Source organism: Desmodus rotundus, chromosome 6 (genome assembly GCF_022682495.2).
Source record: "Desmodus rotundus isolate HL8 chromosome 6, HLdesRot8A.1, whole genome shotgun sequence".
In the NCBI taxonomy this organism is placed as follows: Eukaryota; Metazoa; Chordata; class Mammalia; order Chiroptera; family Phyllostomidae; genus Desmodus; species Desmodus rotundus.
In genome coordinates this window covers 105,709,570-105,726,951 of record NC_071392.1, presented here as the reverse complement: position 1 = coordinate 105,726,951, position 17,382 = coordinate 105,709,570, and the positions used below count along the sequence as shown (strand labels likewise).

The 17,382-nt window shown below is 51.1% G+C and overlaps 1 protein-coding gene across 4 annotated transcripts in view; it reads left to right on the top strand.

Moving 5' to 3' along the window:
* TOX2 (TOX high mobility group box family member 2) overlaps positions 1 to 17,382 on the top strand; it is a 107,041-nt gene that overhangs the window by 39,496 nt on the left and 50,163 nt on the right. For 3 of the 4 annotated variants that reach the window (XM_053926880.1, XM_045195012.3, XM_024559585.4), the window contains exon 2: positions 6,448 to 6,513. The exons of the other annotated variant lie outside the window; for it this stretch is intronic. In XM_053926880.1, coding sequence (XP_053782855.1) covers positions 6,448 to 6,513 — 66 coding nt within the window. The remainder of the gene's footprint in view (positions 1 to 6,447; positions 6,514 to 17,382) is intronic. 4 annotated transcript variants of the gene reach the window in all.

The following is a 17,382-nucleotide window of genomic DNA, read 5'->3' as shown; positions in this document are numbered from 1 at the left end:
CCCGAGAGTATGGGTTTAGAGAAGCAAGCAAGACTGTTAAGATTGGAGTGCGTTGCCAGGAAAAAAAAAAAAGACCTAGGAAGAGTTAGATTTCAGTGGTTTGAGGAAGGGGGGAGAAGGGGGGTACTCCAGGCTGATGATGAGACAGTGTGTGCAAAGACAGGGGCGCTGGGGGTTCCTGCAACATTGGGGGTGCTGGGGGAGCTGAGAGCCAGGGCCAGTTGTCATGGGTCATCCCGGATGCCAGGGTTCATGATGTGGAGCTGCTGCAGGGTTTTGCTCTGAGCTGCGGAGTGGTCGCCAAAATATCACTAGTGAGAGCCAAGATGGAAGGTGGATTGGGCTGGGGGAGGCTGAGCAGAAATCTTCTGCGGATGGTTGGATCAGGAGGATACAGAAGGGAAGGGGTCCAGAGTCACCCTGGGGGTACTAACCGTGGCACTGTGTGGAAGGTGACACCTTCTCTTATGATGGTGGAGCCCTGGAGAATGAGCAGGGCTATACATACGCCATGAGTTCAGCGTTGGGTGTGCTGAATGTAGGATGCTCATGGACCAAATGGGGAAGATGAACATTTGAGAGTCAGTGAGATGTTATAAGCCTGAGAAGCCATGACATTGCTCAGGGAAAGCATGAATAGAGTTAGGAGGAAATATCAGACCTACTTACCTACCCACCAATTTATCCCACCCACCCAATCAACCCATTTCATTCACCCGGGCATCCCATCTATCAGGCCTCTATCCAGGCATCACACACACACCCCAACCATCTATTTGATTATCTCACCCACCATCTCAATCATCTTCCTATCCATCTGTCTCTCTGTGCCCACCCAGCCCACCCATCTCACCCATCCATCCGCTAATCTCTCTCATCCCACCCGTCCAGTCCACATGTCCCAACCACCCATGTGCCCATCCATCCCTTCATTCTACCTACCCATCTCACCTTCCAATTCCATCAATTCAGCCATGGTGTCATGTCTTTATCCCCTTACTGGCCCACCTTTTCCATTCATTCCCCAAACCATTCATTTTCCCCCCATCCATCCATCCATCCTCCCTTCCTTCTATCTATTTATCACCCACTTACCACCCTTGTTCATCCCACAGATATTTAATTTATACCTATTATGAATAAGTAATTCTGTGGCTCATAAGAATGAGGAAACTGAGGCTTCAAGTAGTTAAGTAGCTTGCCCGAGGGGACTCACATAGAGCCAGCAGCATTTGACTAAGATCAGAGCTCCTCACCTTTCACCTTGGCTGCCTATTTGCTAAGTTTCCTTAAAGGTAAAAAAGGAGCCCTGGCTGGTGTGGCTCAGTGAATTGAGTGCCAGCCTACATAGCACAGAGCTGCTGGTTCGATTCCCAGTCAGGGCACATGCCTGGGTTGTGGGCCAGGTCCCCAGTAGGGGGCGTGCCCACGGCAAGCACACATTGATGTTTCTCTCCCCCTCTTTCTCCCTCCCTTCCCCTTTCTCTAAAAATAAATAAATAAAATCTTTTTAAAAGAACAAAAAGGATCGGGGGGGCTGTTGAAATAGGGATGAGGAGCCCCTCTGGCCAAGGGGACCACATAGCATGGGGAACAACAGCCCCGTTAGAAGCCTGTGCGAACTGAGTCCCTGGTGGCCGTCACGAAAGGGTTATCCCCACACATTCGATGTTTGCAAAAATGTGAGTTCTTTCAGATTCCAAAACTCATTTCCATGACAAAACTCTTGGGAAGAGAAGATGAAGGCCTGGCTTTTGCAGAACAATCTTCCAGCTGTAATGAGGACTGAAGATGGCGATGGGAAAAGGAATTATAATTAGAATATGAAATGGGGAAAATTAATCTATTCCAGTCAGTGGTAAGAGGATGTTCTGGCGTTTCATGGAAATTCTTAGGCCGTTGTTTCCCCCTACATTTTTCTTTTCACGTTTTAAAGCATACGGAAGGTTGTGTGGTGTGGAAAAAGATTTTTGGCGGGGGTCTGATGAGTTGTGAACTATGCCCAGAATTTGAGTTCGTGAGCATCTTTTGCTTTGTCTGTCTCTATGGGCTCTCGCCGTTTATGTTTGTGCGCGCATTGATGTGAGTTACATTTATAAGGCTGCAGGTGGTGTATTGATACACACCTGGGCCTCCCCTCCATTCTCCTGTGTGCACGCTGTGTGTATTGTGTCGCCAGGCCCGTAAAGGGGCCATGATATGTGCCTGCTCATGCTCGTGCTGTGGACACACTTGTTTGCGTCGGTTTGTGCAACCCCTGAGTGTGGCACATGTGTGCCTGAGCGCTGTCTTGAATGCTGAGTTGTGTGTGACGTGGGTCCCCACTGGTTTGTGGTGCATGTGTAGTCACCATGCCTGGGCACACTGTGTGTGTCTTGTGTCTTTGCGGTCGCATACACTCTCAGAATCCATCATGCAGTGGGTGTTGATGTGGGTATTTCAATCTCACCTGCGCTCACAGAGAAGGAGGTGGCCTTGCTGTGGCGGAGCACAGAGGCTAGCTTAATGACATCTCCCCAGAAAGGGCCCTTTCAGAGGAGGGCTGAGGGGAAGCCCCGAGCCTTAGTACCCAGGAGGCTACCCCAGGGGAAGCCTGGGAGCCCTCAGGGTGCTCCTCTCTCCCTCCTTTCTTCCCCGCTCCGAGGGCTGTGATGCAGTGGAACCGTAGACAGAGGTGGGTAGAGAGCAGATGCCCCCACCACCTCAGGGGTTCTGTTCGCAGCTGAGCCAGAAACAGTAAGGCAGTAGCCAGGTCCCGAGCCCGGCGTGCTCCCAGGGCCCCACCAGGCACCCAGGGGTAACCGTATGGAGGCTGGCCCAAGCCCTGCCTTAAGAACTGCCACCAGCTTCTCAGGTCCTCCTTGAAAGCAGGAGACAAGCTTTACTCCTGCACGTGGCAGCCCTCTCTTAGTTGAATGGTCGACTGAAGGAATAAACCCCCTGGAGGCAGGCTCTGGTGATGTCAGGGGGACCCACCACCCGACCCCCTCCTTACCCCCAGTGCACACACACATCAAAACGCAGGGTCTCTTTCCTCATGCCCCCAGTGCCAATCCCCACTGCTCACTGCGGAGAAGTCCTCCCTCCCCGAACCACTAACACGTACGCATCAAACACCTGTTACGTGCCAGGGCCAAGCTAATTATTGATTATACAGTGTGGGGCGCAGCAAAGCCTTGATCCCTGCTGTCAGGGAGCTTACAGCCAGGAGACTAAGCTGAAGAGGCAAGCGGAGCTCTCGGAAGTCCAGTCTCTCCCTAACTGTGCCACCCTGGGCAGCTGCTGGTCCTCCCGACCGGCGTCCTTGGCTTTCAGCAGGGAAAATCATACCTGCTTCTTTAGGTTGTTGTGAGGTTTAAATTAGCTCTTTTACTTGCAGAAAGTGTTTTTGGTGCTGGGTATAGTCATTCACCCATCCACCAGGTATTTGTTGAGTGCCCACTGTGTGCATCAGAGGGAAAGTGTATAGCGCCCCTCCTTTCTTGGTGGCTCTGCTCTGGCCAGCATTGAATAAGTGGGCTCTGACACAGGGCTTTGGGGCCATCTTTCCCTTTTCTCCCTTGATACATGTGTGCTCCCATATTTTTAACCCACATCATACCGTTTGATTACTATGGCTCTATCAAATGTTTCAAACACCTGGTTAAGCTTCCTCCCCCTCCGTTTCAATCATTCTCTCTTTTTGAGCATACTTATAAATTGCATGTGGTTTTTTCCCCTAAGTTTCACTTTTATCAAAGTAATACATGGCCATGGCAACACGTCAAGTAGTACCCAGGAGCTTTCGTTGGAAGCTCCTCACCATGCCCATTTCATCGTCCCATTGCTGATGCCAGCCTGCGTCAAGCGCTGGGGGATTTGGAGATGACCAGGACACTGGTCCAGCCTCTATGTTACTCCCACACAGGAGCAGAAGACAGACATGGAGACAATCTATGTTGTAAGCCAGAGGAGGTAACAGCATAGCAGGCTTCCTGGAGGAGGTGGTCTCTGAACAAAGCCCGGTGTGCAGTGTGGTGGATGGAGGACTGCATTTGGGGGTCAGTGCCCAGATCCTAGCCATGACCTAGCCTTGTCTTTTGCTAATGCAGCAGTCAGTAAAGGGTTCTGCCTGTCCCTGTGCTGGAAGGGCACTTGGGTGTAACCACTAATTCCACTGCCTCCGATGGAAAGACCTGAAAAGCCCTGTAAAGACAATGTGAATGGTGCAATGCTGGCCCCATCCATCCACCTACCCATCCACCCATCCATCCACCCACCCATCCACCCACCCATCCACCCATCCATCCACCCATCCACCTATCCATCCATCCACCCATCCACCAATCCATCCACCCATCCACCCATCCATCCACCCATCCAGGAGCATTTATTAAGTATCTAGTCTGTGCCAGGCACTATTTTAGGTGCTTGGGAGCCTCCATTTTAGTCGGGGGTGGGAAGCATCCAATGATAAGCCATGAACTTGGTAAATTATATAGATGCTAGAAGGTAAAGGAGGCTACGGAGCAAAGAACAAGGAAGAGCAGGGTGGCCAGGGCCCTGGGAATGGTGGCGGCGGCTCCCAGGGCCCACAGAGGTGGGAGGCCGGCATCGAGGCCGAGCCCCTCTGAGTGGAGTGGATCTGGATGGACGGGCATCTTGTGCCTGATTGTGGGAGTGTGGATTTTTACAGCTTCCATGAGAGCGGCCTGGCGATGTCTATCAAAGTTACAAATGCACGCACAGCTGGACCCCACAATTTTACAGACTAATCTGACAGGAAACCCACACCCCTGCGCACTGATGGATGGACGAAACTATTCACGGAGCAATGCTGGGATAGCACAAGACTAGAACCAACTCAGTTACCGCGTGCTCAACTCACTCCCTATACACGTTACGTCCATCTTGCAGAATACTAGGTACCGGAAGACAGAATTATGTCCCGATATAAAAGGCTTTCCCAGATGTGTTGCTAGGAGAAAAATAAGGTGCAAAGCAGTGTGTATAACGTGCTGTCATTTATGTGAGAGAAATGGCTATAAAATGTATGTATGCAGACCATCTCTGAAAGGATATAAAGGAAGCTGGTAGACGCAGCAGCTGCCTCTGGAGAGAGGCTGTGGATAGCTGGGAGCTCGAGTGGGAAGAGATTTTTCACTCTGTTGCTTTTTGTACTTTGGGAATTTTGAACCCTGTACATATAGCCTAAAAAAAATTTTTTTTTCAGTTAAAGTGGCCAGCTGCCGTTGATGCCCCACCCAGATCCCTGTACCAGCCACCAGCCCAGCCACCGCCCAGCTGCTGAGAGCGCTGGCCACACGCGGCTCACAGCTGGCATGGCTCTCCGGACAGCTGTCCTTGGTCAAATGGGGGCTGCCCTGGTCAGAAGTTATGCCTCCCCCGTCTCCTAAGGGCAGCCCACAGCCAAGCAAACGCCCTTGCTTCGCGCGGGGACTTTCTCTGTGGTGCAGTTCGCGCCCAGAGCTCCCCATGGGATCAGGCTGTGACACGTCTCCGGCAGAGACCGCATCCCTGCTGGGCTCCTGCCACCGCCCTGCCCCGTGCCCCTCCCTCCCTGCAAGGTTGTTCCTCAAGAGCACTTCTCAGGGGCCACATGCGTTTCAGTTCTCGACTCAGCTCTGCTTCTAGGGAGCCTGATCCAAGTCACCTGTCTTAAGGGAAGGGGATGACCTGGAGTTGGGCCATGTGCTCTGGGTCAGCGCGACGTCTCGTGAAGAGGGGACTCTGTCATTATCCCCATCCAACAGATGAGGAACCTCAGAAGTCCTGTCACTGGCTCAAGATCACACTTCAGGGAAAGGACAGCCAGTGGCCCCAGAGCCCACACTTCTGCCATCACACCTGTTCCCTGTTACATGGAAATCTTTCTGACTCCAGACTTGGCAACGCCTCAGAACAAAGGACTGTAGTTCTTGTACACAGTTTCTACAGTCCTCACTGCCTGTGGCCAGGGGTGGCCTGAGAGGCAAACATGAGGGCAAAGCCACTTAGGATGATAAGACCTGGAGGGCACATCCAGGGCAGGCTGTCATGGCCCCCGAGCTCTGGAGATCTCAGCCTCCCTCCATCATGCGGAATCCCAACTCTAGCTGATAGCCTGATGTCCTTTTGGCCAAGAGAGATATTTGCATACTTCTAGCGATGGGGAGCTCAGTATCTGACAAGGCAGGGTGCCACACCTGTGGACAATGTATAAAGGCAGAAAGGTTTTCCCTGCTCCATCCTAAGTGTGATGGATGACTCTCACCCTCAGGGAGTGAGGCTGCTCCTCCACCCCAGAGGGAGCCCCATCAGAATGGGGACTTGGGCCTCCTGGGCTCCGTCTGTGCTTCTCCTTTCCCCTCGGTGCACTCAGTCCCCTGACCCCTCTGGCTTCTTCTCCTGGGCCTTCCTGAGCACATGTTATTCAGAGCTTCTCCTCTCTCTCTCTCTCTGTTCCAGTTTGATGGTGACAGTGCCTACGGGGGGATGAGTGACGGCAACCCAGAGCTCCTATCAGCCAGCCAGGTGGGTGCCCCGTCCTTTCTGAGTGTGTCGGTGGGAGGGGGGCCTAGCCTTGGGCTGGCTGGAGCCAAGCTGCTTCTGGGGTCGGTGTGGGAGGGGTGCAGAGTTGGGCACATGGCCCATCACTGTCCTTTTTCAGAATGATCAAGAATATCAGTTGAATTCCCTTAAAAGGGACGATCAAACTAGGACTACAGTGTTTCCTGTAAATCACCTGCCTGGCTACTGTCGGCTTAAAGGGGCATCGTTACAAACTGGATACACTCCAGCTGTGTTGCACACATTCCCCATGCACGGGGGGGAGACTTACAGCAGCAGTGAGGAGAGATGTCACATGCTCCCTGGTGCTGCTGGCCTCCTGCCACCATGCAGTTCCCATGGGGACATGCACTAGTGTGGAGGCACCCCCGAGCCCTGCAAAGGCACGCAGGGCTCTCCTGCTGATACCACTGGGGAAGGTTGTGGACATGGCCATCCTCCCTGGTGGTGAAGGAGGAGAGTCATCTCGAGGCACAACTGCTCCTTCCCCAGCCCTAGCCTGTCCCTCTGGGAGTCCCAGAGGTCATCTGAGAACCTCTGAGATTTTCCCCTGAGAACCTGGTCTGCAAAAGTTAAGATTCTTTCAGCTGGGAGCATCCTCATAATACACTAATGCTGGGGAGGGTTCTCACCGCAGGCTGGGATGCAGGTCAGGGTCCTCACTGCAGGCTGGGATACCAGGCAGGGTCCTCACTGCAGGCCGTGGCAACCTGGAGGATGGTTCCCTAAGGCAGTGGTGCCAGCAGGGTGGCAGCAGCTCAGCGTGCTGGATGGAGAGCCCAGGAGTTTCCGAGCTGCTGAGAAACTCGGAGAGGGGAGGAGAAGCCTGTCTTTGGAGTCGACCTCTGCACTCTGTCTATGCGGCCGTGGTGGTCGTGGCGGTCCAAGTTGGGTGGCTAGGGGCAGACCCACTGTTTTCCAGATGGGGAAACATAAGCCTATTAATTCACAAACATCCTACTATGTGGCAGGTCCTGTGAGGGACATAGATGAGCAAGACATGGGCCTGCGGCCCTCGGGGAGTATTGCCAGTGAGGGAAGGCACTGCAGTCTCAGCGGGCATGAAGCCACACGCCCACCGGACCCTGCAGGGAGCTCGTGCGGGGGCCACCATGTCATGCCCTTCTCTGGCCTGGGACCGTGTGAGCAGCATGGTGCTGCCACACAGCTGTCTTTATGTTGGTTGGCTTGTGCCAGTCTGCATGACACTGGTGGGCCGGACTCCAGTCCTGGAAATGCTGCTCGTGTTGGAAGAGACCACTGGAGTTATTCAACTGTCCGCAATCAGCCCTGGCTCGCAGAACCACCCAGTGCGGTGGAGGACTCGGCTCATACCTTGATGGGGACAGTGTGGGCACTGCGCTTCCACCAAGAAGGGACAGTGGGACTCAGTGGGACTCTGTGTCTGCTCTAGGCTGGGGCAGAGGGGAGCACAGTCCTTTGGAGAGGACGCACAGAGCAAATAAAGTCCCCTGCACTGCAAGCTGTTAGCAGCAACAAGCTCACCTGTTCCCCCAGCACCTGACAGTTTGCAAAGTCCTTTCCTCAGTGGTTATTTCCGCTGATCTTCACAACAGTCACAAAGAGGAGTAGGCGTTATTGTTAACCCTATTTTATGATGAGGCCACTGGGGCTCGAGGAGGTTGATGCAGGGAGCACCGCAGCTGGGATTTGAACCTGTGCAGCTGGGACTCAGTGCTACACAAATTACCTTGCTACGTGTGTAGAGATCTCCCTTCTCACCCCAAGGCTGCCACCAACATGTTTCAGCCTAAATGTCATTCCTCAGAGAGCTCATGGTGACCCCGAAACCCAAATTAGGTCCCCTCCCTGTGATTCTTTCTCATGGTACCATGTTTGTTTAATTCATGACATTTGTCACTGTGGCCATCTGCTTACTTTTGTAGTGACTTGGTTAACATTTGCCTTCCACTCTGGGCTGTGATCTCTGTGAGTGCAGGATCTGGTGTCTGTTTTTCCCCCTTGAGTCTCCCATTTCAGCACAAAGCCTGGCATCTAGGAGGCACTCAAGAAATATTTGTGTAATGAGTGAATGTGGCTCCTTCTCTCCTCTAACTCCAGTTTTCCTAACAGCGGAATGAGGCGGTTGGACTTACAAAGGTCTTTCTGAGTCTCTTGTGCCATCACTCAGAGACTCTTCCTAACTTAGAACTTTCTAAAGAAGACACCAAGACCCCCTGAGATTGGCTAAGTCCAGGTGTGGCGTGAGCCAACCTTGATGTGAAGAAATTTAATGATTACAGTCTAGACTTCTTATAGTATATCAGTTAGCTTTTGCTGCAAAACAAGCACTCTGAGACTTAGTTTCTTAAAACAATAAATATTCACCTACTTCATAATTCCATGGGTTGGCAGTTTGGTTGGGTTCAGCCAGGTGGCTCTTCTGGTCGTGGCTAGGATCATTTACGTGACAGCAGAAAGCTGCCAGGTCAGCTGTAGGCTGATTAGTATCGGGGACTCACTTCCACTGCAGATGGTCTTTTGTCCTCCAGCAGGCTGGCCTGAGGTTATTCATGCAGAGGGAGAAAGGGTCCCAGAGCAGCGAGAGCGGAAGCGGCAAGATCTCTCAGTTAAAGCGAGTAGTAGGGCCAGTGTAGATTCAAGGATGGGGAAATAGACTCCACCTGTTAATGGGAGGAGCTGCAAAGTATTGTGAGCTCTCAGCAAACCAGCACACATGGGAAGTGTTGTTTGTGCCGATTTTGGGCAAGAACAACAGACTCTTCTGGGACCTGCAGCTCCCAGTGGCTTGGTTGGACTCCGCTGGCCTCTAGCTCTTCATGGCAAAAATTCTGTGTGTTTCCTTCCAGTATTGTTCCCAAAGTGTTTGCTCGAACTCACACATGCACGTGTGCACACATGCACATGTGCACACACACACCCCATCACAGTGTGTTGCCTCATCAACTGCAGGAAACATGCAGCCCAATTACAGAAGGATTAACATAGGCATGTGGGCAAAGTGAGGGTCTTGTAGCCGAGAGAGGATTCAGAGGATAAACACTCTAAGTGGCATAAAGTGTGGTTTGTAAATACAGTTAAATACACGGTGAACCCATTCAGCAAACGTTTATTGGGCACCTAGTATGTACAAAGCTCTGGATGTACGCCGGGAGCCATTTCTGGGAGATGTCTGCTTCCAGAACATCCATTTCATCATGTTGAAAACCTGCGCTTCCTGAAACGTCATCTTCTTTGTATCGAAACTGCAGCTCAGACAGAGGTCTCTTACAGGATATGTGTGTACATCAGCCAACTTTGTCCCCTTTTAAAACCTTTCAAACCAGCTCATTTAGGCTTGAAGTTTCTTTTGCAAGTGCTTGCTCCGTTGTTTGGTTTTTGAGTCTCCACAAGATTCCTGCATAGCTGCCTTAGCTTTCACACATGATCGCTTTCCCCACCCCCCACCCTAGACCTTGCATTTCTTCTGTGCTAAACTTGCCGAGGTGGTCTGAGACCCCGTGCAGTTCTCAGTCATGGCTTCTGGCCCATCAGCATCTTCTGAGGCTGGAAAGGCTGATAGAGATCAGCTCTTCCCCTGTTGGGAGCAGACCCTGCCCAGGTGTTACAGGGGTCGATATTTCCTGGTTATCGGACCTGGGAAAAGTCTCCCTCTTCCTGGGATGAAGGTACAGAGGAAAGGAACTGGGCTGGGAGCTCAGCAGGCCTGGGTTCAAATCCCAGCTCTTCCGCATCCCTGCCAGGAGCCCTTAGGTCCGTTATGCCAGCTTCCTGTCCAATGGGGAGAGTAACACCTGCCCCTGAGGGTATTGCGAGGGGTACGTGAGGCATATGTTGTGGGTTCTGTTGGTGCCTCCCCCAGTTTCCCTTCACCGCCAGGGCAGCTATTCACTGCTGCCCCTTCTCTGGTGAACTAGCCCCTGCCCAATGGGAACTATGAACGGGAGGGGGTGTGGATGGTCTGGAAAGCCAGGCCCCTTGTCTGGAGGGGAGACCAGCTCTGTAACTCCCCCCGGGACTCCAGCTGAGACCACGTCCTCGCTCAGCTCCTTCCCCTGCCCTGTGCTGCTTCCCTCCCTTCCCTTCCCCCAGTCACTTCTCAGCAAGTCACTGCCATCGCAGGGTCCAGCTCAGGCTCCGCTTCAAGGGCGTCAAGCCTGAGGTAGGATGTAAAGTACCTGCGTTCCATAAAACTCGCTATGACTTACTTCTATTGTTTTTTTTTAATTTGTAACTTGATTTGCCATCTTTTAAAACTTATTTGAGAAAGGGATTTTATTTATTGATTTTTAATTTTTCAATTACAGTTTACGTTCAGTATTATTTTGTGTTGGTTTCAGGTGTACCTCACAGTGGTTGGTCGATCGTGCACCTTACACACTGTTCCCTCTGACATGGCCGGTGCCCACCAGGCTCCGTATGCCATTATTACAACGCCATCGACTCCGTTTCCTAGGCTGCCCTTTCTTGTTTCTATTGTCTTATTACCATAGATAAGGCTTTGGTTGCACAAGACCAATCTGCGGTCACCTCTTACGCTCGTTTACAGCTCTGCGCCGTCGACTGCACGCTTTCCTCTGATAGGCATCCCCTGCCATTCCCACCCCGCATGGGCCTGTTTGTCCTTTCAGGGACCACCCAAATGTCACCTCCTCAGTCCCGCCTTCCTGGCTGTGGCGGGAGTTTTCCATTCTTCCAGGCTGTAAATACTACTTCTGCTCGGGATTTCTGAGTTGCCCTAAGAGTTTTGGAAAGAACTCTGTGTGTGTGTGTGTGTGTGTGTGTGTGTGTGTGTGTGTGGTGAGAGAGACAGAGACAGAGAAGAATGGAACGTGACTATTTCCAGCAATTCACTTAGTCAAAGCAAGTCACCGGGCTCTGTCAGTGAGAAGGAGAAAAGAGAGAGATTGGTGTTCAATGACACGATCAAATTTGTGGTTTTAAAAACCCTCAATGGCAAGGCCGGTATAGGGAGACCACAGAGGAGGATGTGTAATGGGCCAAGTGAAAGGGCGATGTGTCCTCGGCTGTGGTGGCAGAGACAGAAAGGAGCGGATCATCGGTCTGAGATATGTTCTGGAAACCCAGCTGGTGGGCCTTGCAGATGACAGGTCCAGAGGGACAGAGAAGTGGAGGAGTAAAGGGTGACTCCCAGGCGTCTCGCATGAGCCCGCTTTCCAGCACCGTGGTACCATTTTCTGAGTTGGGAACAGCCTGGGGACATGCCGGTTTGAAGAAGTCAGACTTGGATGCATTGTGTGGACATGCTTGCCCAGGTAGGCAGACAGTCGTCAGAGTCCGGAGCACCTGCAGGAAGTGAGCTGGGAGGTCCTCAGCCCCTGACATTGAAACCTTGAGAGGATGAAACTCGCAAAGAGAGAGAGGAGTGTGAAGAGCAGAGGACTGACGACTCTGACATTCTGAGCTCTGACATTTGCAAAGGAAGTGGAGGAGGAAGAGAAGACCGTGAGCCGGTGGAGAAGCCGTGGCCAGAGGAGTGGGAGAACGTGGAGTCTCAGAAGCCAAGGGCTGAGTGTTCCAAGGAGAAGGGAGGGGCCTGGGGATAAATGATGTTGGAGCCACAGCTCCTTCCCTGTCACATAATAAACTTTAACTATCAAAAGATTTATATGTGCTCAAGGAAACCATAATGACACCAGGGGAAAGCCTTTGAGGTATACTTTACAACTTTGGAGTGGGAAAGACACTTTTATGCCTCAAAGCCTTAGAAGAAAAGATTTAAAAATCTGACCATAAATTAAAATGGAGAACAACTTTTGCATGGCTAAATCAGCATAAGTGAAGTCAAATGACAAACTGGGCAAGAATATTTTCAACTCACAATATAGTCAAAGGACTAATTTCCTTAATATATAAAGAGTCCCTAGAAATCAATTCAACCACTTGGTAGAAAAACAGGCAGGGATATGAACCAAGAGTTTACAGGAAAAAAAATATAAGTAGATCTTAAATATATGAAAAAGATGCTAAAAATAGTTCTTAACGGGACACAAAAATAAAATTACCATTTTTACCTATTTGATTGGCAAAAATCCAAAGGTTTGACAACATACTCACTCTGCTGGAGCACCTGTGGGAAAACAGGCACTTGATACATCATGGAGGGAAAGGAAATTGCTGTGACCCCTATGGAGGGCAAATTGGAAACATCTATCAAAATTACAAACACATTAACCTCTAACTCAGCAATTTCCCTTCTTGAAATATACCCTGCAGACATATTTGCACACATGAGAAATGACGTATTCAAGATTGTCATTTTGGTATTAACGATGGCCAAGGATTGGAAACAAGCTAATGTGCAATAATATGGGACTAATATAAGAAATGACGTACATCTATACAGTGGAATACAGTGTGGCTGTAGGAAAGAACGAAGAAACCGAAGCCATATGGAAGCTCCTTAGATACGTTATTTACTGGAACAGAGCAAGACGGAGAACGGTCAGCACAGTATGTTACCATTTGTGCAAAAAAGGCTGTAAGGATGTACGTTCCTATGTGCTTATGTTGGATTAAAGCGACTCTGGGAGGATATGTGGACATTAATGACACTGGATTTGTACATGCTGGGTGTATATACATTTGTGTGTGTTATGGAGACTGGGCAGGTGGACAGGGGTAGAAAAGAGACTTTTTCACTGTACCTTGTATTTCGGGCGTTTTAAATCATGGGGATTTATCATCATTTCCAAAAGGTCAACAACCTACAAACAAGGAGGTCAAATGCTTCTGAGGGGTTGGTCGAGATAAGAGTCGAAGCGTGTCTAAGAGTCCGAGGGAAAAGAGCCCACCCTGGGCCACGGCAAAAGCAGTTTTGGCGTGCAGGGGAAATGCGCGGGCCGGGGCCCACCGCGGACTGCGCGGCGAGGCTGCGAGCAGTAAGTACAGACCACCTGTGAGGCGCCTGGCCGGGCAGCACATGGGCGAGGGCCTTCGCCCAGTGACATGAGGACTCCCGAGACGAGATATTTTTCTAAAGACAAGAGAGTCTTTAGAACGTTTAATCGTGGACAGAAGAGAGGGTGATGCTCTGGGTTCAAGAGGGGGAAGGGTGAATCAATGGTCTAAGTTTTGGGAGAAGGCGGGAGGGAGTGGGTCCTGCCCAGACCTGGACAGAGGGGTGAAGGAGTGTGGGAGCTTTGCAGATGGGACGGCTGGGAGCAGAGGGCGGAAGGCGTCTGGACTTGAAAGCATGTCTTCTCAGAGAGGTTGGTGGGCGGGTCACCTGCTGAGAGTCAGGCCTGCAGGTCTGAGGGGTGGAGAAGGTCTGGCGTATTTGTTGTGGCACCTGAGAGACTGAGCTGTGGGTGCAGGTGCTGTGGGTGCAGACACTGGGTGCATCCACGGTGGGGATTTGACAGGCTTGGGCACCAAAAGGGCACTCAAGCTTTCTCAAGTTTTTTTTTTTGTTGTTGTTGTTTTTCCCTAAAGAGAGACTGAAGTGAAGGATCAGGGGATCTAGGTTGGGAAAGGAGAGAAAGAGGGGGGTGCCGGGGTCAGAAGTTCTCAGAGGGAGGAGCTGGATGGTGAGGACATGTCAGTCACAGAGTCGGAAGTGGGGTGGTGATTCAAAGGTGAGCAGCTGTGGGTGGGCACCAGTGAGGTTCTGGGTCTGTCCAGGGAGTGGGGAGCTGACACAGAGTGGAGCAGGTGCCCCTGGGAGGTGAGGACCCAAGAGCCCAGCATCAGCGTGGTGGCTGCTGGAGGGATGCAGGATGATGCTGTGGTGGGATGGAGGAGAAGCTGGAGCATAGAACCAAAGGCTGGGAGCACGATGGGGAAAGGGGTTACGCAGGAGACACGTGGGCTCCCCGAGTGGCTGGATGCTGATGGAGCAGAGTGGGGTGGGGGTGGGTTGGTAGGAAAGGAGAATGCGTCTGATTGGGGCAGTGGAGAGGGAGGAGGATGCCAGTCCTAGCTTCCAACCTAAAACGCATGGGCAGTGGGTGAATGGGCAGCTCATCCTAGAACATGGGGAGGAGATAGGCTCCCACTGAGGCAGGAGATGGAGGGGAAGGAATGTTCTGGAAGTGTCCAGAGAAATAGGGGGCACTGTTTTTCTTAGAGTGTGGGTCCCAGTGGGCCTAGTGGCTGCTTACTAGGGGAGAGACACTGTGCAATAGGGCGGATTCAGGGGGCTTTCACCTGAGATGCTTCCTGGGGGACCCCTAGGACCTATGGAGCAGAGATACCTCCAACTATGAGCACTGCCAGGTGTGAGCAGTGCCTGGTGGGGGCCTTTCCTAGATGGGCCGGCAGAGCACGTGGTGGGGTGGAGTTACCGCATCCTAAAGGCCAAGAGTCCCATACTACACAGTGTGGCCACCCAGTGCCTCACACCACACCTGGTGCACAATAGGCACGCAAGGATTTGGGGTTAAGCGGATTCTTGCTCTTGGTTCTGAACACCACTGTGTCTGTGTGGCAGCCTTCCTTTGTAGGTTCCCAGGGATGCCTGATCTGATTTTCTTACCACCTGGATCAAACATAAGACTAGAGTGGGTCAATGGTATCACCAGGAGGCCGGAAGACCAGGAGCTGGTCAGGGTTCGTCGGATCTGCAGTCTCTGGGCACTGTCTTTAGGGCCTTGAGGGTGCAGCCTCCTTCCAGCAGGGGGCAGTGCAGGATGCCCAGAATGGGGAAAGAGCCAGGAATGCTGAGTTCTAGGTTCAGCTCTGCTCTAGACTCTCCTCCTGTGTCGTTATCTCCCTGGGCCTCAGTTTCTTCATGTAAATAATGAGAGCAGATGGCCTGTTGGCTTTTTCCAGGCCTAAATTGTGGATGGTAAGAACATCTACTGTGCAATCCCTTGGGTTCCGGCACTGGGGCTAAAAGGTTTCCATAGCTCGTCTCATTTCATCCTCATGGGAACTCTGCCGGGTAAGTACTGTTGCTATCCCATTTCACAGATGAGGAGACTGCAACACAGAAAGACAGGTTAGTGATCAAGTCTTTCTGAAGCAAGCAAACAAACAAAGACACTTCCCATTAAATGCACTGGGTGGCAGGGGATTCTCCCGCCATTGTCGGAATCTATAAGACTCTAAGCTTGGGAACTCTGGCCGCTGTGTCTGTGTACCTCAGAAAGGGCAAAGACGACATGGCTTTTATTGCTTTAATTAAAACCTGGGTGAAGAGCTCGCAATTCATATTAAAATGAAATTGTGTTTCGCCTGCTGTGGTGCGGAGGAGGGAACAGCAGCGATTACTGCTAAGATTACAAACAATCAAGGAGAAAAGGCCTTTTGCAAGCATTTCCTATTAAAGCCACAAACATAACACTTTAAAAATAATTATGGTTGTGTTATCGGAACATGATTCATGAATTCTGAATAAATATGAGAGGCCTTAAAGGAACTGGTTTCAAGACCATAGATTTTGTTCAAATCTGATGAAATTTAATATCGTGGCGCAGCTGGAGAATAAAGTGCAAGGAGGAGGGGGAAACCCCTCCTATGTATATGGAGAGAATTGAGTGTGTGTCAGACTGAACTAATGAGCTTTCCTACATCAGTCTTGACACACCTGTTCAGAAAAATGGAATAGCTTCTGTCGTTTTCATTGAGAGAAACCATTAAGAAGGGCTTGGTACATACACCTCACCAATCGTAATTTTGCATTCCAATGGCTAAAAATATGCTTATTTTAAAGCTCTAGATTACGAGCCGTGAGATGTTTCAATATTTGAGGGCCCGGCATGGAGCCATCAGGGGGCAGATTGGGGGAGGGTGGCCTTTGTCTGCATTTATTGCGCCTCCCCCGTAATATAGTTTTCATACAATGCAGTGCATGTTTACAGCATGTAGTTTTGTTTCCTTCCAACTATTATGAGAGAAATTGAATCCCTGGAAACATTCACTCTCTCTAAATGGGATGGAAACAATGAAGATGGTGCAGGAAGTTTATGGGTTGGGGGAGGGAAGAGCTGTGGGGTGGAAATGGGATTTCAGGGAGTTTCTTTAAAACGGCACCCCTCTCCCATTCCCAGCCACCTTGAACTTAGCTTTTCCGTATGGCCTGGGTCTCTGCTGAGAAGGATGGGAGAGTCCCTCATTTAACACATTTATTTATCACTGCATGCATGATCAAGAATAGAAGGGAGGCCAGATGTGGGAACTTTCCAGAACAGTGCTGGGTCCCTAGCTTCTGGAGGATCAGGGCCCTGGCCCTGGCCCTCTTCAGCCTCTCTCACTGTGTGTCCTCGGGTGGGTCATTTGCCCTATCTGAGCCCTGGTTTTTGCATCTGTGAATGGCGGCTAGATGGGTATCTCTGCAGGACCTTCTAGGCTATGTCTCGTGGCCAAGGGATTGAGCTCTTCCACCTGCCTAAGTCCCTAGGAGGGACCGGTCCGTCCAGCAGAGAAGAGACTGATCTCCCCGACCTGTAATGAGCAGTCGCAATGCGGCTGGGGCCCCTGAGGCTCTGAACTAGGTTTCAAAAAGGTGCTGTTGGTCAGGTGCATAATGACACAGAAGACAGACAGACCTGGGCTCAAGTTCTGATCTTGACATTTCACGTCTGGGTGATCTTAAACCAGCTTTCCCAATTTTCAATATTGTCTTTAAAACCTCCTCAGAGTGATGTGGGGAGGAGTCAGGAAGATACATTTGTACCCAAAGTTATTACAGTGCTTGGCCCACGGCAAGAGGTAGTCAACGTGCAGTGCCCGGAAAGTATCCGTTCCATAGATGAAAAACTGACTTTCAGGATGGCAAAACAACACGCCAACGTCACCCATCCAGGACTTGGTGGGTGCAGGCGCCAGAAACCTCAGCAGAGGGGAGGCTACTGGGCTATTTTATCTAATGAAAATCAAATTATATTG